We start from the raw sequence: 26,089 nt of genomic DNA on the forward strand, positions 1-26,089 counted from the left end.
ATTACAAAAAATGTTAAAAGTAATTCTTTAAATGGAAAAGAAAAGGCCAAAACTAGAAATAAGAAAATACTTGAAAGAAAAATAATCTCACTAGTAAAGGCAAACATATAGAAAAGATAGTAAACCAACCACTTATAAATCTAGTATGAAAACAATTAAAATGGCAATAAGTACATACCAATCAATAATTACTTTAAATGTAAATTGACTTAGTGTTCCATTATAAAAACATAGGGTGATCGAATGGATATAAAAACAAGCCCCTTACATATGCTACCTACATGAGATTCAAATTGAACAACACACACAGACTGAAAGTAGAGGTGGAAAAGGTATTACATGAAAATGGAAATAAAACAAAAACAAAAGCTAGGATAGCAATACTTATATAAGACAAAATAGACTTTAAAACAGACTGTAACGAGACAAAATAGGACCCAGCAATTCCACTTCTGGGCACTTATTTGAAGAAAATGAAACACTAATTCAGAAAGATATGCACCCCTATGTTAACTGCAGCATTATTGGAAGCAGCCTAGGTCTTCATCAATAGATTAATGGATAAAGAAGTAGCGGAGATCTCTCTCTCTCTCTCTCTCTCTCTCTCTCTCTCTCTCTCTGTGTGTCTGTGTGTTTATTACACAGCCATGAAAAAGAATGAAGTCTTAGCATTTGTGACAACATAGATAGACCTAGAGGGTATTTATGCTAAGTGAAATAAGTCAGAGAAAGAGAGATACTTTATTATTTCACTTATGTGTGGATTCTAAAAATCTAAACAAATGAACAATCAAAACAAAAAGACTCGTAAAGAAAAACTGATGGTTGCCAAAGGGTTGGGTGGCTGGGGGTAGGCACAAAAAGGTGAAGGGGATTAAGAGGTACAAACTTACAAATAAGTCGTGGGGATGTGAAGTACAGCATATGGAATACAGTCAATAATATCACAATAACTTTGTATGGTGAAAGATGAATAGTGGATTTTTTATGATCACTGTTAGGTGTATAAATGTGAAATCTCACTAGGTTATACACCTGAAACTAATAATATTGTATGCCAACTATACTTTAATTATAAAGAGCTTTACATTCCAGAATAAAAATTAGACATGAAAAAAAAAAAATAGACACATAGACCAAATGGAACAGAATTGAGAACCCAGAACGAAACCCTCGCATGTACTAACATGTAACCAATATTTGATTAATACTTGGCAAGGGAGCCAAGAATACTCAGTGGAGTAACTAGGAGGTATGGAACCAGTTAGTTATCTGCTGTTATAATTAAGGACATGGGATAGTATGCCCAAAGAGTGGCACTTAGGAGAGAGTATAGTTTTTGATAACTGATAAGTTTAGATGAAATAAAGGAGAAAAATAAAATAATTTTCAAGTTGGTAAATGGTGAACTGTGAGTTGTGAGGGTGGTAAATAGGGATAGGACAATGATTTGGAATGTGTAAGCATGGAAGTAGATCCCTTTGGACTCTTTTGTTCTTTTACTTCAACCCTCTTAGGAAGTCTAGAGTTTGAAGGCTAGGGAAAAGATGTCTGAGAGCTTTTGCAGGTGTTAATTTTCTAATTCAACATAGGTGTCTATCATTTTTATGTTTCATTCACCAGATAGTTTTTCTATTTAATTTTTTTTCTTTCACATTTTATTTTGGAGATAAATCTTACAAGTAATTTTATCTAAGACTTTCTACATGTATTTTTAGTATAGGTGTATTCAGAAAAATATAATTAGGAAATACAAGCCAAAGAATATTTTCAAGTTTCTTTAAACATCATCAGTATAAATACTTTGCTTTTAACTCAACTTGAAATAAAATATTAGAATACAAGCTAACTCTGTAGCTGTGGCTTATATGTTTTGGAGAATTGGGTGACTAGGATGTAATAGCTTATATGTTTGTAGTTTTTTATAAGTCTGTGTCATATCTATATTACGGCTATCAATTCAAAATAGATATGTAGGTATAGAGTTGGTCTTCATGTAGACATTCTTGTTCTTAGATATCAGGTTTATAAGATCTATGTGCTTTAATCTTGAGATACTTTATAATAGTAGGAGTAAAGGCAAAAGTAATCCATAGAGGCACCAAGCTAGTCTTGTAAGTGCAGTGATGTGGAATATGGGAAAATTTGGAATTGCATTACCTGCTTTATAGTCATAAAAATACATTCTTTATAATTGTCTTCTCACAATTGATCTTTTCTCCAGATGTCGATTCAAGAACAATTTCATAGGTGTTTAATTACAAAAATTGTAGCAGCTGACATGTTACATGATACAGATTGTTTTATAAAATACAGCCTATCATTTTGAAGGATAGTTTTCATTTAGAAGGATTTAATTCTTTAAAGGTATAAAAGATCAGTTGAGTACTACTAGCAAAGCTTATTTAATGTGTAGGAAACGTTAAGGGTTTGGTATGGATAATCTAAATTTGTTTGTATCTCTTTTGTGAGCTGTTTAGAAATTAATTTTTATAATACCTTTATATTTTGGGATTAGTCTAGCTCTAATAATCATTGATGTGCCTTTTCTCTTGGTTTTGAGTCATAGTTTTTATACACAACTTAATATTTTTCACTTAGGTTTTTTATTTTTATATAATTAAAAGATCATAGGCTGTGAATGCTACAAATAAAACTAGAAACTTCAGGTTGTCTTTTGTTTGAAGGTGTCTCGGTCCTCTTTTTTTGTTTATAGAATATAGGCATGCTTTGTTTTTATGGCAATTTGCTTTATTACCCTGCACAGATACTGTGGATTTGTTGTTGTTGTTGTTGTTTATTACAAATTGAAGGTTTGTGGCAACACTGCGATAGAGTACATCTATCAACGTCATTGTTCCAATGGCATTTACTCTCTTCATATCTCTGCCATGCTTTGGTATTTCTCACATTTTAAACTTGTTTATTATATTTGTTATGGTGATCTATGATTAGTGATCTTTGATGTTGCTATTATAATTATTTTGGAGCACCATGAACCACAGTTAATATAAGATGATGAACTTAATCGATAAATGTGTGTGTTTTGACTGCCCCACCGACCAGCTCTTTCATCTTTCTCCCTCTCTTTGGGCCTTCCTATTCCCTGAGACACAATATTGAAATTAGGCTAGTTAAGAACCCTACAATGGCCTTTAAATGTTTAAATAAAGGAGGAGTCATGCTTCTGTCCCTCACTTTAATTAAAAGCTAGAAATGATTCAGCTAAATGAGGAAAGCATGTCAAAGGCCAGGATAGGTCTAAAGCACAAAACAGTTAGCTAAGTTGTGAACGAGAAGGAAAAGTGCTTGAAGGAAATTAAAAGTGCTAACTCCAGTGAACATACCAAGATAAGAAAGTGAACAGTCTTATTGCTGATATGGAACAAGTTTTAGTGGTCTGGGTAGATCAAACCAGCCCCAACATTCCCTTAAACCAAAGCCTAACCAAGAGTAAAGCCTCAACTGTTTTTGATTCTATGAAGGCTAAGAGAAATGAGGAAGCTGCAGAAGAAAAGTTTGAGACTAATAGAGGTTGGTTCATGAATTTTAAGAAAAGAAGTCTTCTTTTTTTTTTTTTTTTATCCTCACCTGAGGACATTTTTCTATTTTTTGTTCAGGTAGAGTGGGAGGGGGAGAGAGGAAGAGAGAGAGAAACATCGATGTGAAAGGGACACATCGAGTGGCTGCCACCCGCACGACCAACCAGGGCCGGGGACAAACTGCAACCGAGGTACATGCCCTTAGCGGGAACCGAACCCGGGTCTCTCAGGACCGCAGGCCGACGCTCTAACCGCTGAGCCAAACCGGCCAGGGCAAAAGAAGTCTTCTTTATAACATAAAAGTGCAAGGTGAAGCAGCATGTGCTGATGTAGAAGTTCCAACAAGGGATCCAGAAGATCTAGCTAAGATGATTAATGAAGGTGGCTACCCTAAATAATAAATTTTCGTTGTAGACAAAACAGCCTTGTATGGAAGAAGGTGCAATCTAAGACTTTCATAGCTAGAGAGAAGAAGTCAGTGTCTGGCTTTAAAGCTTCAAAGGACAGGTTTACTCTCTTATTAGGAGCTAATGCAGCTGGTGACTTTAGGATACAGCCTAGGCTTATCTGCCATTCCAAAAATCCTAGGGTTGGTTCTTAGGAATTTTGCTAAACCTACTCTGCCTGTGCTCTAAAAATGGAACAACAAAGCCTGGATGACAGCACATCTGTTTACAACATGGTTTGCTGCATATTTTAAGTCTACTGCTGAAACCTGCTCACAATAAAGATTCCTTTAAGAATATTACTATTCATTGACAATCCACCTGGGCACCCAGGAGCTCTGATGGAGATGTACGAGAGTAATGTTTTCATGCCTGCTAACAACATCCATCCATTCTGCAGCCTCTGGATCAAGGAGTAGTTTTGACTTTCAAGTCTTATTATTTAAGAAATACATTTTATAATGCTGTTGTTACCGTAGATGGTGATTCCTCTGATGGATCTGGGCAAAATAAATTAAAACCCTTCTGGAAAGGATTCACCATTTTAGATGCCATTAAGAACATTTGTGATTCATGGGAAGAGATCAAAATAGCAACATTAGCAGCAGTTTGGTAGAACTTGATTCCAACCCTCAGCAATGACTTCAAGGGGTTAAAGACTTAAGTGAAGGAAGTTACTGCAGATTGTCGTGGAAATAGCAAGAGAAACAGAATTAGAAGTAGAGCCTGAAGATGTGACTTAGTTGCTGCAATCTCATGATAAAACTTGAACGGATGAGGAGTCGCTTCTTATGGGTGAGTAAAGAAAGTGGTTTCTTGAGACGGAATCTACACCTGCTAAAGATGGCTGTGCAGATTGTGAAATGACAACAAAGGATATAGAATATTGCACAGACTTAGTTGATACAGCAGCAGCAGGTTTTGAGAGGATTCCAATTTTGAATAAATTTCTAGCATTGCATGCTACAGAGAAATCACTCATAAAGGAAAGAGTCAGCTGATGCAACACACTTCATTGTCTTATTTTAAGAAATTGCCTTCGTAACTAACACTCTGATCATTCATCAGCAATTAGCATCAAAAAGATTAAGACTTGCTGAAGGCTTAGGTCTTAGCGATAAATTATTTTTTAAATTAAGGCATGTACATTGTATTTTTAGACTTAATGCTATTGTACACTTAATAGACTAAAGTACAGTGTAAACATAACTTTTTTTGTGTAGTGGGAAGCAAAAAAAATTGTCTGACCTGCTTTATTGTGACATTCATTTCATTGCAGTGGTCTGGAACCAAACCCACAATGTCTTTGAGGTATGCTTTAATATATCCTTCCAGCCTGTTTTCATTTCAAGTATCTTTATTACATATTTGTATTCATGAAAATCCTGTTTTTGTGTATGGCTTAACATTTTTATATAAAAAGCTTTGTGGTATAAATCTTTTTTTTTTTTTTAATCCTCACCCGAGGACACCCTTCCATTCTCTGTTCAGACAGAGTGGGAGGGAGAGAGAGGAAGAGAGAAAGAGAGAAACATCAACGTGAAAGGGACACATTGAGTGGCTGCCACCCGCATGACCAACTAGGGCCAGGGACAAACTGCAACCGAGGCACATGCCCCCAGCGGGAACCGAACCCGGGTCTCTGGACCACAGGCTGATGCTCCAACCACTGAGCCAAACTGGCCAGGGCGTGGTATAAATCTTTTTTTAAGATTTTTTTCTTTCTATTTAACTATATATAGACCCAGTTCATTGCTTTTGACCACATAACGCTCAATATATGTACATACCACATGTTACTTATTTGTTCCCAGTGATGCACACATAGTATACCTCTATTTATCTGCTTCCACAAATATGTCACTTTTTATAGCTATATGGAATCTTTCCACAGTACATAATCAGGAAAGAAAATGAAGGTGTAGGAAATATACATACTTAATGTAACTATTCCAGATTGTTTTCTAAAATGGTTGTATCAACTTATACTCTTAGTAACAATGCATGGAGGCTATCCTCATCAGTTTAAATGAGAACCATTAAGTGATATTAAAATATTTTTATTGATTTTTTTTTTTTTAAGAGAGAGAGAGAGAAACATCATTGTGAGAGAGACATGTCGATCGGCTGCCTCCTGCATGCCCCCCACTGGAGATCAAGCCTGAAACCCAGGCAGGTGCCGTGACCGGGAATCAAACCGGGACCTCTCAATCCATGGGACGACACTCAGTCCACTGAGCCACACTGGCCGGGCTCTTTCTAACCTTTAAAGTTAGAAATATTTCTTTAAGTTCTGCATAGCTGTTTATCTAAACAAGTAAATATGAGTTCTAAGTATGAGAGCAAAGAAATTTAGCTTCAGTTGTATCAGATAATGCAGGTGAGAGATACTCATTGCTAGGTTTATAAGAAGCTTTGGAAGTTCTTGGAGCTTAGCATCTGGAGCTGCCAGGAAACTTGAAAGTAACTCCTGTTGGATCTCACGTTCAGTGCTATATATCAGGGACTGTAACGATGCCAAACACACGAACTTTCCCCAAATTGCCAAGAAATCCCCTCAAATCTAGAGTTAGAGTAGTTCCAATAGTCTTTTTTTTTTTAAATCCTTACCCTAGGATATTTTTCTGTTTATCTTCAGATAGAGTGGGAGGGAGGAAGGGAGCCAGAGAGAGAGAGAGAGAGAGAGAGAGAGAGAGAGAGAGAGAGAAAAGAGAGAAAAGAAAACATCGATGTGAGAGACACATCAACTGGCCGCCTCCTGCATGACCCTGACCAGGGCCAGGAACGAACTGCATCTGAGGTACATGCCCTTGACTGGAATCAAACCTGTGACTCATTGGGCCGTGGGCCGACGCTCTAACCACTGAGCAAAACTGGCCAAGGCAGTTGTAATAGTCTTTTAAATAAGCTTATGTCATTAACCAAAAAGTTAACTAGTGGGTTTTATTTGTCAGAATGATCAAAATAGTAAAACACGTTAATATGACAGGTGTTTTTAAGCAAAATATAGAATGTACTCTGTCATCAGAGTTTACCCAATTTAAATGAAAAGAAATATTTGTTTGCTTTAATGTATTGTAATTTCATGTAAGATAATTGGGCATAATGAATGACAAAGGCCACCAGGAATGCATCTATAGTCAAACAAAGTTTATTATCCTGCTGTAGCAAAGGAGAACATACCTAGCTGGGCACTATGAGGTGTCTTTAGTAAGAGAAAGTGGGCAGGGGTTTCATAGGGTTTAGGCTTGGGCTAAATGATTCTTAGGAATGTAGTCTGAATTGGAAACAGTCCTGATATAGGGTCAGTTTGGTAACTGGGTATCTCAGCATTCTGTTCAAGAGTAGGAGTGAAGCAGAGCTGGGTCTCTTTGGTAAGAATGCAGTACTCACTAAAAAAGGACCAGTTAATAATTTTGTAGCCGCGGTATGTCCTTGAGCAAAATTTCATTTCCGAGTTTTCTTACTCCTGGCCTGCCATTCATTCATCTGTTAGGGATATTAGGGATATCACAATCTGATTACCAGTGGGGCTTCTTTTTACTTTCTCAGTCCCTCCTTTTTGCCAGATTCAGCCATTCAGGACCATTGTTCTATGAAATCCAGATCTTTACTTTTACCATAATTCCATTGATCAGGAGACTATTCAGAGAACCTCATCTATTGTTGGACTAAAGGCAGTTCTTTTTTTTTTAATCCTCACTCAAGGATATTATAGAGTGTGAGGGAGAGAGAGGAAAAGAGGAGAGAGAGAAACATCGACATGAGAGAGACACACATCGACTGGTTGCCTCCCACCCGATCCTGACCAGGGCCAGGGACCGAACTGCAACCGAGGTACGTGCCCTTGACCAGAATCGAACTCACAACCTTTTGGTTGGCAGGCCGACGCCCTAACCGCTGAGCTGAACCAGCCAGGGCTAAAGTCAGTTCTTTATGAAACCTTTTGTTGTAAGGTTAGTTATTGAATCATCCGAAGCAAACGTGGCTGTGTACATTTAAGACTCTGGAGATCACATTTGAGCGCTGTAAAGAGTTGTAATCTACTTCTAAAGCCAAGAGCCAAGGTCCCAAGTGTGGTTTTAGTGTAGATAGAAACTACTAGGTTTGACATCAAAGGGGCTATCTATTCTGTTTACTATTTTTAGTTTACTGTTTAGAGAGTTGCTTGGAAATTGAGTGTAATTGCCCAGGAACTAGAGTGAGTTGAGTTGCACCTAAAAGAAAGTGGCTACAATCTCAACATATTTCAGTGAAACTGAGCAAATTGTAGCCAGGTATTGGACTCATACAGGGAGTGACTAGGAGATGCAAAGAGCAATATTATGTGTATGGTTGTTAGAGATAACAAGTGTCTGTTAATAATTCAGAAATGTAAACCAGCAGAGAGGGAAGAAAAGAGTGGTGGTGGTGGTGGGGGGGCATACAGATAAAAGCATGATTATCTTTGGTCTGGCCAGTCAGATCTTGTTCAATGGATCCTGGATGGAATCTTGATAATGGTGCTTGATTTGATGGTCTTGAGGAAAAGCTGCGTCATTCTCTTTTTTTTTTTTTAATTTTTTTTTTTTTATCCTCACCCGAGGATATTTTTCCATTTTTTGTACAGAGAATGGGAGGGAGAGAGAGGAAGGGAGAGAGAGAGAAACATCGACGTGAAGGGACACATCGAGTGGCTGCCACCCGCACGACCAACCAGGGCCGGGGACAAACTGCAACCGAAGTACATGCCCTTAGCCGGAACCGAACCCTGGTCTCTCCGGACTGCAGGCCGACGCTCTAACCGCTGGGCCAAACTGGCCAGGGCGCTGTGTCATTCTCTTAAATCATCTTCTGTACTACACCTGTACCCGATTGACAGGCATGCTAACTCCTACAACCAAAGATCAATTTGAAAGAGTTATTGCATCAGCCCTGGCCGGTTTGGCTCAGCGCTTAGAGCGTCGGCCCGCGGACCAGAGAGGTCCGGGTTCAGTTCCCACTAAGGGCATGTACCTTGGTTGCAGTATGTCCCTGGCCCTGGTTGGGGTCGTGTGGGTGGCTACCACTCAATGTGTCTCTCTCACATTGATGTTTCTCTCTCTTCCTCCCTCTCTCCCTCCTGTTCTATCTCAAGATAAAAATGCAAAAATGTCCTTGGATGAGGATTAAAAAAAAAAAAAAGGTTATTGTGTTAGTTTTTGTATATGAACATGAGTCTGCCTTTTCTTAAAATATACAATCATTGAACATACATACATGAGTGTATTTTATTTGCATTCAACTAATCATAAAGACAACCCTTTTGATTTGTCATATAAATGAATTTGGAGAGAACAGTTTTCACAATAGGAAATCAAAAGATATTTTAGGTGTTAAAGACTTCTTGTCAGTTTTATTATTTTTATTTTGGGACCTAATTCACACAAGGCAAAATTAAGAAGAGTTTTAAATGATATAATACATGAACCTTAGTCATGATATTTAAAGGGTAAGAAATAATTCCAGGCAATATTTGAAAATACAGCAATCAGAACAGTAATTATTAGGACTTAATCTTGTAAAATAAATAAATTTGATTTAAAATACCACTAAGGCCCAAATAATATATTTAAGAGCATTTTTAAATCCTAGATAGAAATATTAAGATCATTAAAAATACCAAAGGTATTACTAAAACAAGTCAGGCTTTTCAGTTCACATCTGTGTGGCATAAGGGCCAAACTGGTTTATTATCTTGCATAATCACTAAGATATCATTCTGTAGTCCAGCATTCTCACAAACTTTCTCCCCTCAATAACTATCGTATCTCAGCATACGTTAACAGTTGCTTATGATATGCTTCATATTATCACACAATAGAGACAACTAAATCTTAAATTTAACACATTAGCCTTTATATAATTTACAGTTTTTACTATATAACTAATACAGTGATTAGTTCAGCTGTTTTTTGTTTGTTTTTCCCCCTAAACAACTTTGTCCATGAAGGAAGCAGAGCACTGATTTATATTCTGGTGCTAACTCCTTGATCTGGGTGACTGTTCCATAATGTTTTCTCATCATTGCAGCTGACGATGTAATCCTACAGAACAGACCTTACACAGAGCTTTAACTCCATACCACAGCTGTTAACGGTGTAATCAGTACTTCATGATTGCATTGCAGAGCTAGTCTAGAACTTCTAGCTTCCAAACTGCTGTTGAGAAGTCCAAAGGCAAGGAAGGTATCAATAGATAAGTGGATAAAAAAGCTGTGGTGGCCCTGGCCGGTTTGGCTCAGCGGTTAGAGCGTCAGCCTGCAGTCCAGAGAGACCTCGGTTCGGCTCCCACTAAGGGCGCGTACCTCGGATGCAGTTTGTCCCAGCCCTGGTTGGTCGTGCGGGTGGCAGCCACTTGATGTATCCCTTTCACATCAATGTCTGTCTGTCTGTCTGTCTGTCTGTCTCTCTCTCTCTCTCTTCCTCTCTCTCCCTCCCACTCTGTCTGAACAAAAAATGGAAGAATGTCCTTAGGTGAGGATTAAAACAAAAAGCTGTGGTGAATTTGCACAGTGGAATACTACGCAGCTGTAAGAAAGAACGATCCCTTATCCTTTGAGACAACATAAAGGGACCTGGAGGGTATATTATGTTAAGTGAAGTAAGCCAGTCAGAGAAAGACAAGTATCCCATGATCTCACTTATTTGTGGAATACAATGAACACAATAAGCTGTCTAACAAAATAAATTCAGAGACATGGTAGTAGGGAACAGACTGACTAACCTCAGAGGGAAGGGGGTGGGGGGGGTGAGAAGAGAAAAACCAAAAAAACTTACATGTGTATATGTGTAACCAGACAACAGTGTGGTGAAGGTGGGGAAGGTGGTGTCAGTTGAGGTGGGGGGGTGACATCTGTAATACTTTAAACAATAAAGATATATAAAAACTTTTTATTGAGATATAATTGACATTGTGTAAGTATAAGGTGTACGGTGTGTAGGTTTGATAAATTTATATATTTCAGTGTGATTACCACCACAGTGTTCGTAAAATCTCTAATATGTAATGTAATTATTTGTGTGTGTGTGTGTGTATTGTGGGAACAATGAAAATACTGTCTTTTAGCAACTTTAAAATTTATAATACTGTAATTACTATGTTGTGCATTAAACCCCCAGGACTTGCCTACTGGAGGCAAGTTTATACCCTTAAACAACATTTCCCCAGTTCTTCCACGCCCCAGGCCCTGGTAACCACCTTTCTACTCTCTATTTTTACAAGATTGAACCATTTTACTCTCTGTTTTTACAAGATTGACTTTTTTAGATTTCACATATAAGTGATATCGTGCAGTACTTGTCTTTCTATCTGACTTATCTCACTTAGCGTAATGCTCTCAAGGTCCATTGGTGTTGTCACAAATGGCAGGATTTCCTTCTTTCTCATGGCTGAATAATATTATTGATTCTTTCCAAGTGACCTGTTACCCCTCCCCACTGGAAGCATGTAAAATCTGCTTTTTTGCACTTTTCTGAAATGTCTAAATATTGTGTGGGTCTGTGTTTCATCCATTTGTGTTGGGACTCATTGTATTCTTCCAGCTTTCCAAATCCTGTACTTCAGTTTGGAAAGTTTCCTTGAATTACTTTATAAATTTTCTTTCTTTCTCTGTTCTTTTTTTTTTTTTTTTTTCCTGGAACCCCTAATTATTTGAATATTGGATTTCATGAACTGGTTCTCTCATTTTTCTGTTTTTCTTGCACATTTCTCTCATTTTTGTTTTATTGTTCTGTTTTATAGGATAGCTCTACAACTTTATCTTTTCATTTGGCCAATTTTAGTTCCAGAAGTATCTCATACTCTCATTTCTCTGGCTTTTGAAGGATTTTGCTATGTAAATATAATTGGTTTTCAGCTCTGTTTACTGTCAGTTTTTTATTTAGTTTTCTTTGATCCTCTTAGACATTAGCTACTGTTTGTCCACTTACTTTCTAGTTTCCAAATTTTTATGCTGTCTTCTCTCCTATTTTTCATCTTTAAAAAAATTCCCTTTACCTTGTTTTAGTAGTGTTGTGGGAAGGATATGAAGTTTGATATATGTGTTCAGAACTTTTATTTTACCAAAACACTACTCACTTTTTAGCCATTTTTCTATAGCCATTTTATATTCTCTTTAAAAAATTTTTTATTGAGTACCTATCATGCCAGGCTAGAGACTGGAGATACAGTGATACCTCGGTTCTCGAACGCCTCGGTTTTCGACCAAATCGGGATTCGAGAAACTTTTGTCTTGGAATCCGAACAAATATTTGGAACTCGAACTTCCGAGATGAGCCGAGTTGAGCCGAATGGCGTTCATTCGGCCCAGCGCGCCTTGCTTGCGTCATCAGTGTGAGTGCAGAGAGAGAGTCACGCTTTGTGGAGTCACGCTTTCCTATTGGTTTCATTGCTTCGGTTCTCGAACAATTCGGTTCTCGACCGTCCTCCTGGAACGAATTATGTTCGAGAACCGAGGTATCACTGTATATCAGTAGATAATCTATAAAGACAACTTCTGGTGAAGGTGATAGCGTAGGTAAATGCAGTACTTGAATCCTTTCACAACCAGATCAAAATTACGGCAAAACTATACAACAGCCATCATTCAGAACTGCTTGAAATCTGGCTGAATGGAGGTTCTACAAATAGGGAGTTAAAGAAGAAACACATGGAGTCTAGTAGGAAGGATGGGGGTGTGGAGCAGGCTGGTCCCACACCCAAGTGTGGTGGATAAAAAGCAGGAGGAATATCTTGGCTGCAGAAGTACCCCCTGAGGAGCGAGGGGGTCCCAGCCCCACACCAGGCCTCCCAGCCCAGGGTGCCAGTGCTATGAAGAGAAGTCCCCAAAATTTCTGGTTGTAAAAACCAGCGGGATTGAGGCTGAGGGAATTGAAGGGATATGGAGCCCCAGGCAGTTCCTCTCAAAGGGTCTTTGCAGAGATTTACTTAGATTCACACTCTCTGAGCTCCAGGATTAGGGCAGCAGCTTGAAAAGCACCAGAGACACATGGGGAGGAACTGAATTGTCCCACATCAAGGTGAGAGCTGGGGTGCCCCGCTTTCTCTCAGATAGAAGTGCTGACAATGGCTGGTGTTGCTCAGTGGTTAGAGTGTCAGCCTGCACACCAAAGTGTTGTGGGTTCGATTCCTGATCAAGGGCGTGTGCCTGAGTTGCAGGTTTGATCCTTGGCCCCAGTTGGGGCCACATGCAGGAGGCAACCTAGCGATGTATCTTTTTCACATCGATGTTTCCCCCTACCCCACCCTCTTACACTCTCTGTAAAAAATCGCAAATATATCCTGAGGTGAAGATTTAAAAAATAAAATAAAATGCTGGCAGAGGCCATTGTTCTTTTGACGAGTCCTTCCCCCACAGAGCTGGCAGATGGGCACCATATCTAAGACTCTGTCAGCCTGATTCACAGGGTTTGCCCTGTCTTGGGGATTCCCTAAGGCCACACCCAAGCTGTTTCCAGTGGCTTTTCCACATGAATGGGTTGTCTTGGTTCATGCTTCATACTTTCCTAAAATATCTCAAACAAGTGGCATTTGGCCTCAGAATGCCCTGTACCTCTTGCTAAGTGGCCCCAAGCCTGGCAGTAACAGCAGCTGGCCCTGGTTCACAGCTTGGCCTTGCCTGGGTACCCCAAGCTCAGCACAAGTAGCAACCATATACAGTTCACATTGTAGCTCATGCTGGGTACCCTCAGCAGAACTCAGGTGGCCTGTACCTCCTGAAAGACCCCAGAGCCAAAGCAACCAATGGACAGTTTCAGACCCTGTCAATTGAGACACCACAACCTAACCATCTCCACAAGCAACACACTCAAGGGGCAGACTCATTGGGCACCAGACCCCCGCTGAAGTAAGTCCTGCTCTTTGGGGTGGGCTCCTGCATCCCACTCAGTGGTTGGTGGTCGTAGCCTGTCCTTGCAGCTGATTGGCCTGGGGGTAAATCCTCCCATTGGTGTACCAACAGTAGTCAAGGCTCAACTACAACAGGAGGGTGTATAAGCCCACACAGTGGGTGTACCTGGAGTGTCCAGCTTGGGTGATCAGAGAGGTTGTGCCACCAGACCTTAAGGGACACCTGCTATATAAGGCCACTCTACCAAGCCCAGAAGATGTAGCAGCTCTGTGTAAAACATAGAAACAAACACAGGGAGGCAGCCAAAATGAGGAGACAAACAAAATGGAGACAAGCAATCTACCAGATGTAGAGTAGTTATAAGGATACTCAGTGAACTTAGGGGAAGAGTATGTGACCTTAGTGAGATTTTCAACAAAGAGATAGGAAACAAAAATGGAGATAGAAAACGTAAAAAAGAACCAGTCAGAAATGAAGAATACATTAAATGAAATGAATATATTACAGGGAATCAGCAGTAGAGTAGATGAAACCTAGAATCAAATCAGTGATTTAGAATGGAAGGAAGCAAAAAATACCCAATCAAAACAGCAGAAAGAAAAGAGAACCCACCCCCAAATGAGGACAGTATAAGGAGCCTCTGGGACAACTTCAAGCATACCAATATATGCATTATTGTGGTGCTGGAAGGAGGAGAGAGAGAGCAAGGAATTGAAAACCTATATGAAAAAGTAATAACAGAAAACTTCCCTAACTTGGTGAAGGAAAAAGACACACAAGTCCAGGAAGTACAGAGTGTCCCAAAGATGAATCCAGAGAGGCCCACATCAAGACACACCATAATTAATGAAAAAGGTTAAAGACAAAGAATCTTAAAAGCGGCGAGAGAAAAGCAGTTAGTTACCTACAAGGGAGCTCCAATAATCCTGTTAACTGATTTCTCAACAGAAACACTTCAGTCTAGAAAGAGTGACAAGAAATATTCAAAGTGATGAAAAGCAAAGAACTACAACCAGCAGTTATAATTTAGAGTTGAAGGACATGTAAAGATCATCACCACCAAATCAGTATTATGAAATGTTAAAAGGTCTTCTTGAAGGAGGGGGGTGGGAAGGGGGAGGGGGAAGGGGAAGAGGATAAAAAATAGGAACAGTAAGATGGCAGTAAACACATATCTATCAACAATTGAATTAAAACAAAGTAAACAAGAACAGGAACAGGCTTATAGATACAAAGATGGGAGGGAAGTTGGGGGGATGAGTATAAAAAGTGAAGGTATTAAGAAGTACAAATTGGTTGTTACAGAGTGGTCATGGGGATGTAAAGTACAGCATAGGGAGTATAGTCAATAATATTCTGAAACTAATTTTGGTGCCAGAGAGGTGTGAAATTTATCAGGATGATCACTCAGTAAGTTATGTAATGTCTAATCACTGGAGTATACACCTGAAACTAATATAATAATGTATGTTAACTGTAAATATAAAATAAAAAAGATGATTAAAAATGTATCATGCATCACAAAAAAAAAGTCCTATTATTACAAAATTTGCTTTAGTAACTTTTTTAATTTAAATTTTATTTTTCAATTACAATTGACAGTCAATATTTTGTTTTAGTTTCAGTTGTACTGCATAATGGTTAGACAGTCATATACTTTACAAAGTGTTCTCCTCGATATTTCCAGTACCCACTTGACACCATACATAGTTATTGCAATATTTTTTACTATATTTCCCTTGCTGTACTTGACATCCTTGTGACTGTTTTGTAACTACCAATCTGTACTTGTTAGCCCCTTCATCTTTTTTTTTAAATCAGAAGTGTGAGTTTATTAATTAATTTTTGTTACAGATGTTTCTCCTTTTTCCCCCCACTGATTCCCTCCTCCCCCTCCTTCCCTGCCCTGTCCTCAGTTTGTTGTCCATGTCCCTGTTCAAGCATACATGCATATAAGTTCTGTGGTTTATCTCTCCCCCACCATCCCCTCTTCTGGGGATTGTCAGTCTGTACCCCACTTCCACATCTCTGGGACTACCCCATTCCTCAGACTGTTATGTTCATTAGATTCCACAAATAAGTGAGATCATATGAAACTTGTCTTTCTCTGTTTGACTTGTTTCACTTAGGATGATACTTTCCAGGTCCCTCCATGTAGTCTCAAAGGATAAGAGATCTTTCTTTCTTACAGCTGCATAGTACTCCATTGTGTATATGTACCAAAGCTTTTTTATCCCTTCGTCTACTGATGGACACTTGGGCTGTTTCCAGATCTTAGCTATTGTAAATAGTGCTGCTACAAACATGGGGGTACATATATTCTTTCTGATTGGTGTTTCAGGCTTCTTAGCCCCTTCATCTTTTTACCTAGTCCCTCACCATTTTATATTTTCATCTTACTCTTCCCACCTGTTAAAGGCAAGTGTTCATCATGGTTCCACCTTCTTTTTGGTTTCTCACATAACATAATTTCTGTCATCTTTTTTTTTTAATGTGATATTTTCTTGTCACACCTATTTGTTTTCTACATTCCTTAAGTGAAGTACATATACTCTACACCGCTCTTTGGAGACAGCTGGCATAAAGATCCTCTCCCATGTTACTCCTGCCTACTTCTAAAATCTCATCAGTCCTCAGGGCTGTCCTCATGGTTCAGCAATATTAAACTGCTACTGCTACTCTGCTATTCTCTGAGCATGGCAGACCTTCTCTATGTCTCTTTATTTTTGTCCATGCTGTTCCCACTTCCTGGGATGTCTTGTATTAACTGATTTTTGTGTCACCCTCTTTACCTTTTTTAAGTCTTTCAGAACTCATTCAGACTTAGTGAACATCAAATACAGATAGATATTCTTATTGTATTTTTAATATGAGTGCCCATACTGCTTTACTAGAAAGTATATTAAAAAGCTGATTGTGCCCTGGCCGGGCAGTTCAGTTGCTGAGAGCATCATCCTGTACACCAGAAGGTGGTGGGTTCGATTTCCAGTCAGGGCACATGCCTGGGTTATGGGTTACATCCCCTGTTGGCGTTTGTATAGGAGGCAGCCAGTCGATGTTTCTCTCTCACATCAATGTTTCCCTCTTTATATATAAACCAATTAAAAAATATATCCTTGGACGAGGATTTAATAAAAAAGCTGATTGTCATAAAACAAATCTTTGTTCAGAAAAATAATGTTGTAGATGGTATTTGTTTTCCCAACTAAGGTTTGGATGTAGAATATGTTGTAAAAACAAAGATAAAGCTATGTAGGTTTTAATAATCATTTAAAATGATAAACTATTAAATGAACTTAAATGAATTGATTTTATAAGGAGTTATTCATTTGTTCAGTCATTCATTCATTCTATTCAAGTCTCCAACTCCACCATCCCTGCCCTTCTTTTAGTATATGACCTCATTTCTAACATAAAAAAAAACGATGAAAGCCATCAAAATGAGAACTCCCAGTTTTCTGTCTCTGAACTGACTTCTTTGCGTCTGTATCTGTCCTTTTCTCTATCATCTTTCTTCCCATTACAATGGAAGAAGTATTTTTCTTTTTAGCCCTGACTCTAATTTCTCCTCAGCGTTTCAGTCTTTGTTCTGATAATTTTTTTCTCTCTCTCCTGTATCAGCAGCTTCTTTTCTCTGGGTTCTTCTGTCAGTACTTAACATACTCGAGTTTCTTTTATCTTTTTTTTTTTTTTTTTTTTATCCTCATCCGAGGACATTTTTCCATTTTTTGTACAGACAGAGTGGGAGGGAAAGAGAGGAAGAGAGAGAGAGGGAAACATCGATGTGAAAGGGACACATCGAGTGGCTGCCTCCCGCACGACCAACCAGGGCCGGGCACAAACTGCAACCGAGGTACATGCCCTTAGCGGGAACCGAACCCGGGTCTCTCCAGACCGCAGGCTGACGCTCTAACCGCTGAGCCAAACCGGCCAGGGCGAGTTTCTTTTATCTTAAAAAAATAATAATTTGCTGCCTGGCTGGTGTGATTCAGTGGTTGAGCATTGACCCGTGCACTAAGAGGTGGCCGGTCCGATTTCTGGTCAGGGCACATGCACAGTTTGTGGGCCCGATCCCCAATGGGGGGCATATAGGAGGCGGCCAATTGATGTTCTTTCTCATCAGTGTTTCTCTCTCTCTCCCCCTCTTTTTCTAAAAAGTCAATAAAGAAAAAATAATAATAATTTGCCCTGGATCTGTTTGGCTCAGCGGTTAGAGTGACGAACCTAGGATTGAGGGGTCACAGGTTGGATTCCCAGTCAAGGGCACATACCTGGGTTGCAGGTTCCTGCCCCAGTGGGGGTCTTGTGGGAGAAATCAATCAATGTTCCTCTCTCCCTCCCTTCCTTCCTCCTTTTCACTCTATCTAAAAAATCAGTGGAAAAATATCCTCAGGTGAGGATTAAAAATAATAACAACAATAATAATAATTCTTTAACCTTGTGTATTACTCCAGCTGCTGCCCTATTTTCTCCCCTTCAGGGAATTATCTTCATTTATGGTCTCAATTTACTTATGTCCCATTCATTCCTTAGTCTTCTGCTATATAGACTCTGCCACTATATCACTGCAACTATTTTAGCCTTGTCCACTATCCAGTAGTGACATCATCTCTTCTAAATTTAGTGGACTCTTCTTGGTCCACCTTTTACTAGACCTCTCTGCAGCTTTTGATACTATTTACTTTCTGCTGTTTTTGAAAAATTTTTTCTTTCTGGTCCTTCTTTATGGTCTCATCTCATCTACTCTGGTGTCTTGGATTACTATGTATATGCTAATTACAGTAACTTTCTCTTGAGCTTTAGATGTGTTTATTTAGCTTGCCACCCTTATTTAGGTGTTTCACAGGTATACAGACTCAACCTACACAAAATGGAACAATCATCTTCCTGTTTCCTCAGATATTTTCCTCCTGCTGTTTCTTACTCCAGTGCATGATTTCAATAACCTGTTACCTGAGACAGAATTATCATTGACTCCTTCTTCTGCCTTATTTCCAATATTCAGTCTTCAAATGCTATTGGTTTTACTTCACATCGGTCCTGTCTATCCACTCCCTATAGTAACCACCATTCTGTAGTAGCCACCATCATCTCTTACCTGGGAAGTTGTAATATTATTACTTTTAACTGGTCTCTGCCTCCTGTTCTTATTTACTCCCCTTAAACATTCAAAAGACAGTTAAAGCCCTGGCCGGTCTGGCTCAGCGGTTAGAGTGTCAGCCCGCAGACCAGAGAGTCCCGGGTTCGGTTCCCGCTAAGGGCACGTACCTCCGTTGCAGTTTGTCTCCTGCCCCAGTTGGGGTCGTTGGGTGGCAGCCAGTCGATGTGTCTCTCTCACATCAATGTTTCTCTTTCTCTCTTCCTCTCTTTTGCTCTATCTAAAGATAAATGCAAAAAAAAAAAAAGTCCTCAAGTGAGGATTAAAAAAAAAAGAGTTAAAGATATTTTTCCAAAATAACATATAATTAACTTTCTCTGTTAAAAAATATTTATGGAGTGCTTTCTGTTAGAGTAAAAAGACTTTTATGTTCTGGTTCCTAATTATATCTCCAGCCTCATCTCCAGTTGTTTGATGTATCTGTTTTTTCCTCAAATGCGTTGCTCTCGCCTCATATTCCTTCTCATTGTTTCCCCCTCTTAACTGATATGCGCTGTTTGTGGTTTGTACTTGCCCTGTCATAGTACTTGTCATATTTTGTTTTGGTAGATTATTTACCTGTCTAGTTCAGTAGACACAGAAAGCTTAAAAGAAGGAACTCCATTGTATCCCTGGTACCTAGTATAGTTCTGGATTCATGGCAAGTGCTTAATAAACACATGTTGTGGAACTCTCTTTGAAGGTATTTGATGTGAGGACTACACCATGTTTTAAATTATAACCATTTTGTACCTTAATGATGCATTCATTGTTTTTTGACCCACTAATGTGAATGGGTTTTGAAAGCAAGTTTTATTGTGTGTGTGTGTGTGTGTGTGTGTGTGTGTATTGTGCATAGAGAAGAAGTGTATACACATTAGAGCAGAAAGAACCTATTACTACTGGAAGTCAGAAACTCCATCGACTTCCACAAACAACTGAGGAACCTTAGACAAATCTTACTCCTTTGACTCTGACTTCCCTCTTCAAATAATGGGATTGGACTAGATTGTATAAAAAGTTTCTCCTGTATGACACTGAATATATGTGAGAGGTGTCAAATGTATATTAAATATGTGATATATATTTGTCTTTTATTTTATTAAAATGCACATAAATTTAGATTTATCTGTATATTAAAATAACTTTGTTTTTACAGGAAAGATGATAAAGACTATGCTTTAAAACAAATAGAAGGAACCGGAATCTCTATGTCGGCATGTAGAGAAATAGCAGTAAGTGAAGCTCTTTTTATTATCATTATTACCAACTGACTTAAAGGGTCAATTATATAGGTCTCTGAATTGTGTTTGTCACATATACGCATTAAATGAAAGTTAATATTTTTATATCAATTATCTATAGGAAAATATATTCAGTTTTTAAAGAGGTGTAGAGGTGGCATGTAGATCTAACAAAAATTTTTATATAAATTCATTTTATTGGAATTAAGTCAGTCTCAATTGTTTATATAAATAGATGTTATTCCAATAAATGTCACTGGATAGTTAAAGGTTCAGTTTTTCTTTTGATTTCGTCTAGTGTAATAAAAGTGGTATGTTAATTCTTATAAAATTAACCTTTCTATTTTAATGAGATTGTTACTTATATGAACTTAAAGTGAGATTGTGTTATTTTTCATTGTCTCTATTTATGTCAACATATATGCCTTTTTCTTTTGGAAGCATAGCTTTCCATTGGTATTAGAATCTCATTTTGATTTCAAAGGAAAATATTCTTTATGTTAATACATTACTAAATAAATATTCATACAATTAAGCCTACTACTCCCATGAGATTTTACCTCATTTCTTAGTATATAACTATGAGTCCAAAGTTGTCTTTTTTGGCTTCAATTTAAGTAATTTTACTTGTTAATTTAAATAATTTTACTCATTCAACAGATTCTATACCATAGGGGTTTTAACTAACAGTCATTTATTGTATATCATGTTGACAGGAACTAGAGTAGGTAGAAGTAAAGAAACACAACAAGGGTCCTTGGCCATAAGTATTTATGTGCTGATAAGGAAAGAGACTTAATAAATCTTATGATAATAACTATGCCAAGGACTATGACAAAAGTCTACAGAGAACGGGAGAAGGGTGTAACTCTAAACTAAGAGTCAGGGAGATTTTCAGCTTTTGGAGGATGTTTAAGAATTACCATGAGGGAAGAATAGGGGTGAGATGGAGGGTATTCTTAACCAAAGGTATACTGGGTTGGAATTGTATTTTACTTAATGGATAACTTTTTCATACTTTTGAGTCTGGAGGCAAAATATCTGTACATTAACTGTCAGTTCTTCAGCACCTACTATTCTGTATATTCTAGTCAGGTTAAAGAATTAAAATCCATTGAACTATGGTAGGGATGTTAGAAGTCATGATAGTGATTACTTTTGGAGGGGACAGGGAGTGGCAAGAAGTGGAGACAAGGTAGTTTTCAGAATGCTAATAATGTTCTATTTCTTGATCTTACCCTGAGTCTGGTTATATGGGCTTGATATGTTAAAACTCACTGAGATGGTTGAGTGCTTTCTCTCTTTTATATTTCAACCAGAATTTTTAAAAGCAAACAGAACTCCATTGATTTCAGGAATAGACATTCTTTATGTTTATATTGGTAACTGTAAGTTCAATTTAAGCACAAAAAGAAATATGAAAGTTTAATGTACTAATTATGGTTCTTCAACCTAAGGTGGAGAGAAATTGTTAATTTTGATGAAGTCTAATTTATGAATTTTTTTCCTTTTATGGATGTTGTTTTCTGTGTCTGGCTGAAGAAATTTTTTATTGACCTACTGATTGTGAAAATATTTCTCTCTGTTTTCTTTTAAAAAGCTTTTATAGTTTTAGCTTTACTTTCTAGTCTATGATTAAATTTTGTTTGTTGTATATATGTAGGGTTTGAGGCTCTCCTCTTCTCATTCTATATGAATATACAGTTGCTTTTTGAAAAGATTATTCCTTTGGCACCTTTGGAGAAAACTAAATGGCTTTGTAAGTGGGACCATTTGGGGGCTCTAGTTTGTTCTATTCATCTCTTTGTCTATCCTTATGCCAATACCAAATTACTCTAGCACAGTGATTTTCAACTGCAAGAATTTTTTAAACATGAAATACCTGACTATTTATTTAGTCAGGGACACTGACTTCTTTTCCCTTAGATTGTCAAATAAGAAAACAACAATAGCCAACACAACAGCCATTCGGTGTGAATGAATCAAAATTATACCTATATTTTTTGTCAAATCGGCAAAAAATATTTTTTGGTGTGCCGTGGAATTTTAGTAATTAGTTTATTTGTGCCATGAGATGAAAAAGGTTGAAAATCGCTGCTCTATCATCATAGCAAGACTTGAAATATGGCGTATAAAGCTACTGGCTTTATTCTTCTATTTCAGGATTGTTTGACCTTTGCATTATTATATAAAATTTTTAATCAGCTAGTCAGTTTCTAATTCTTAAAAATCCTTGCTGAGATTATGATTTTGATCAATTCAGAGAATTGACATCTTAATATTGAAACTTCTAAGTCATGAATCTAGAAAGACACACTTCCCATATTTTAAGATTTTCTTTTCTCTCAGTGTTTTAGTTTTTAATACAGAGGTTTTGTACACCTTTTGTTAAAAGCATCCCTAAGTACTTCATGTTTTCTGACAATATTGTACATCGAATTATTTAAAATGTTTATTTACCATTTGCTTCTGTGCTCAGTAGAATTGATTTTTTAAAATATTGTACATACATATGTATATATTACATATGTAGATTCACTGGTAGGTTTTTGGTGATATTTGGGGATTTTCTACATAATTAATTATGTTATCTATGAATAAAAATTACTGTACTTCTTTCCATCTTTATGCTTTTAATTTTTCCTCTTTTTATTTCGCTGGCTAGGGCCTTGCATACAGTGTTGAATAGTAGTGAGAATGGACCTCTGTAACTTGTTTGCAGTCTTGGGGGAAAGTGCTTTCAGTGTTTCACTATTAAATAAAATATTAACTGTAAGTTTTTTTATAGATGCCATTAGTCAGGCTTAGGATGTTGCCTTCTATTTTTTCATGAAAGGTATTGAATTTTATCAAATGTTTTTGTGTTAAGGAGTTCTGGGTCTATGAGTTTGAAGGATGTTAGTCTAATTATCTTTCTTGTAATGTCTTTGTCTTTGGTATCAAGATTATACTGTCCTGCCCTGTCCAGTTTTGCTCAGCGGTTAGAGCGTCGGCCTGGGGACCAGAGAGGCTTGGGTTGGGTTCCCACTAAGGGCACATACCTCGGTTGCAGTTTGTCCCCGGCCCTGATTGGGGTCGTGTGGGTGGCAACCACTCGATGTGTCCTTCTCACATCAATTTTTCTCTCTCTCTTCCTCCCTCTCTCCCTCCTGCTCTGTCTGAAGATAATGAAAAAATGTCCTTGGGTAAGGATTAAAAAAAAAAGATTATACTGTCCTCATGAAACAAGTTAGGGAGCGGTTTTTCCATCTTCTGTTTACTGACAGTTTCTATATGATTGGTAGTTATTCTTCCTTAAATGTTTGATACTATTCACCAACCAGTATTATTTTCTTAATAGATATAGAACTCCTAAATTTTTTATTTTATCTTGTGTTTGATAAGTTTTATTTTTTAAAAGTACTTTGTCCATTTCATTTAAAGTTGTTGAATTTATTAGCACAAAGTTGTGCATAATAGTCCCTTATTATCTTTTCACATCTGTAGTTTCTGTAGTGATGTCCCTATTTCACTGCCGATTTGGTTATTTGTGTTTCTGTCTATATCGTTGATTTCTGCTCTTAGCTTTATTATTTCTTTTCTTCTGCCTACTTTTGGCTTACATTTCTTTTTTATTTTCTTAAGGTGGAACCTTAGATCATGGCTTTTTAAACTATTCTAAAATAAGCAATGAAAACTATACATGTTCCTTTAAGCTTTATTTTACTTATATTCCACATATATTGTTGTATTTTAATTCTTTATAGTACAACATTTTCAGTTTTCATTATTTCATTTATTCATGGATTATATAGAAATGTATTGTTTAATTTTTAAGTATGTGAGGCTTTCTAGATAATTTATTGTTGTTGATTACTAATTTATTTTTTGTTGTGGTCAGAGAAAAGAGAACTTAGGTATGTTTTAGAGATACATACTGAAATATTTAGAGGTGAAATCATATGTTATCAAGGATTTACTTCAAAATTAATCCCACTTAAGGTGGGAGGAGAGGGTATGAATATAGATAAAATGATATAGCCCGTGAGTGGATAATGGTACAGTCAAACCTTGGTTCTCCAACATCTTCCATCTCCAACAGTTCGGTACTCGACCCAAAACCCTTTCATGCTGATGCCCATATGATCAGTCAAACGTGTCTCAGGCTACAAACAAAAGAGAGAATGTGCCAGTATGAGTCAGTTTACTGTGAAACCTTGCATTGTTAACATCTCAGGAAATTGTGCTGTGAATATTTTCTAATGGGAAAAAATGTTCAGTATTGGAACACATCGCTTCTTCAACAGACTTCCAGAACGAATTAAGTTTGAGAACAGATACTGGGATTTGCTTTACTATTCTACTTTAGTTACTTTTGAAAAAATTTTCATAATAAAAAAATCCTATCTTCTCTACCAAATCTTATCAGACTCTCTTTCATTTATGAAATCTTCCTCTGAGAAGTCCTGTTTTCCCACCACTCACCTCCATTATTCTCTTATAATCTGTACCTAATTTATTTTCTTCGTAGCACTTAATTACAAATTATAGTTATAAGGAGTTTCTTTTTTTTAAATCTTTATTGTTGAATGTATTACAGATGTTCCTCATTTTTCCCCCATTGACCCCCTCCTCTCCACTCCCGCCCCACTCCTGCCTTTTCCCACACTATTGTCTGTGTCCATTGGTTATGCATCTAAGTTCCTTGGTTTATTTCTTCCCACCCCCCAACCCCTTTCCCTTTGAGGTTTGTCAGTCTAGCAATGACTTAATCACTTCACCTTTTTTACCCATTCCCCCAATCCCCCTCCCATCTGTCAACCAACAAAATATTCTCTGTATCTATGAGAATGTTTCTGTTCTGCCTGTTCATTTTGTCTGTAGATTCCATTGTTGATAGATATGTATTCATTGCCATTTTGTTTGTTCATATATTTTATCTTTTTCTTCAAAAAGACCCTTCATTATTTCATACAATAAGGGTTTGGTGGTGATAAACTCCGTTAACTTTTTCTTGTCTGGGAAACTCTTTATATGGCCATCGATTCTAAATGACAGTTTTGCAGGATAGAGTTATCTTGGTTGTAGGTTCTTGCTTTTCATCACTCTGAATATTTCTTGCCATTCCCTTCTGGCCTGCAAAGTTTCTTTTGAGAAATCAGCTGACAGCCTTATGGGAACTCCCTTGTAGGTAACTAGCTGCCTTTCTCTTGCTGCTTTTAAGATTCTCTCTTTGTCTTGAACCTTTTGCATATTGATGATGATGTGTCTTGGTGTGGGCCTCTTGGGGTTCATCTTGTTTGGGACTCTCTGTGCTTCCTAGACTTGTATGTCTGTTTCCTTCACCAAGTTAGGAAAATTTTCTGCCATTATTGTTTCAAACAGGTTTTCGATTTCTTGTGCTCTCTCTTCTCCTTCTGGCACCCCCAAGATGCGAATGTTGGCGCGCTTGAAGTTGTCCCAGAGGCTCCTTACACTATCCTCATTCTTTTGGATTCTTTTTTCTTTTTGCTGTTCTGATTGGGCATTTTTTGCTTCCTTATATTCCAAATTGATGGTTTGTTTCTTGGATATACGTACTCTACTATTGAATCTGTATAAATTATTCTTTATTTCAGTTAATGCCTATAAGGAGTTTCTTTTTATTTATTTACTTATTTTCTATTTGTTGTTTCTACCCCCACTAAACTGTTACACGTTTCTCCACCATGTGTACTAGGTCTGACACACAATCTTTGCTCAGTTAGTAACTGTAAAGGGAAGGGAGGAAGAAAAGAACTCTTGAGAATTTCTACCAAAGTGAAGAGCATTGCATATCTTCATCTTCACTGTATTGTAAGTGGTTTGTTTTGTGTTTCCAGAATTTCTTGTGA

At 37.6% G+C, this 26,089-nt stretch overlaps 1 protein-coding gene across 14 annotated transcripts in view; it reads left to right on the forward strand.

Moving 5' to 3' along the window:
* Positions 1-26,089, forward strand: part of CDK8 (cyclin dependent kinase 8) — a 136,427-nt gene that overhangs the window by 52,058 nt on the left and 58,280 nt on the right. For 9 of the 14 annotated variants that reach the window (XM_036251654.1, XM_036251638.1, XM_036251640.1 and 6 more), the window contains exon 2: positions 20,153-20,228. Coding sequence is in view for 11 of the 14 variants with exons in the window: in XM_036251638.1 (XP_036107531.1) it covers positions 20,153-20,228 (76 nt within the window). In the remaining 3 variants the exon portion in view is untranslated. Of the gene's footprint in view, positions 1-4,747; positions 4,784-5,267; positions 5,300-10,175; positions 10,195-20,152; positions 20,229-21,900; positions 21,997-25,935; positions 26,052-26,089 lie in introns of those variants that run through there. The other 5 variants (XM_036251644.1, XM_036251651.1, XM_036251652.1 and 2 more) reach the window with 5 other exon arrangements.

Source organism: Molossus molossus, unplaced genomic scaffold, assembly GCF_014108415.1.
Source record: "Molossus molossus isolate mMolMol1 unplaced genomic scaffold, mMolMol1.p scaffold_m16_p_10, whole genome shotgun sequence".
Taxonomy (NCBI): domain Eukaryota; kingdom Metazoa; phylum Chordata; class Mammalia; order Chiroptera; family Molossidae; genus Molossus; species Molossus molossus.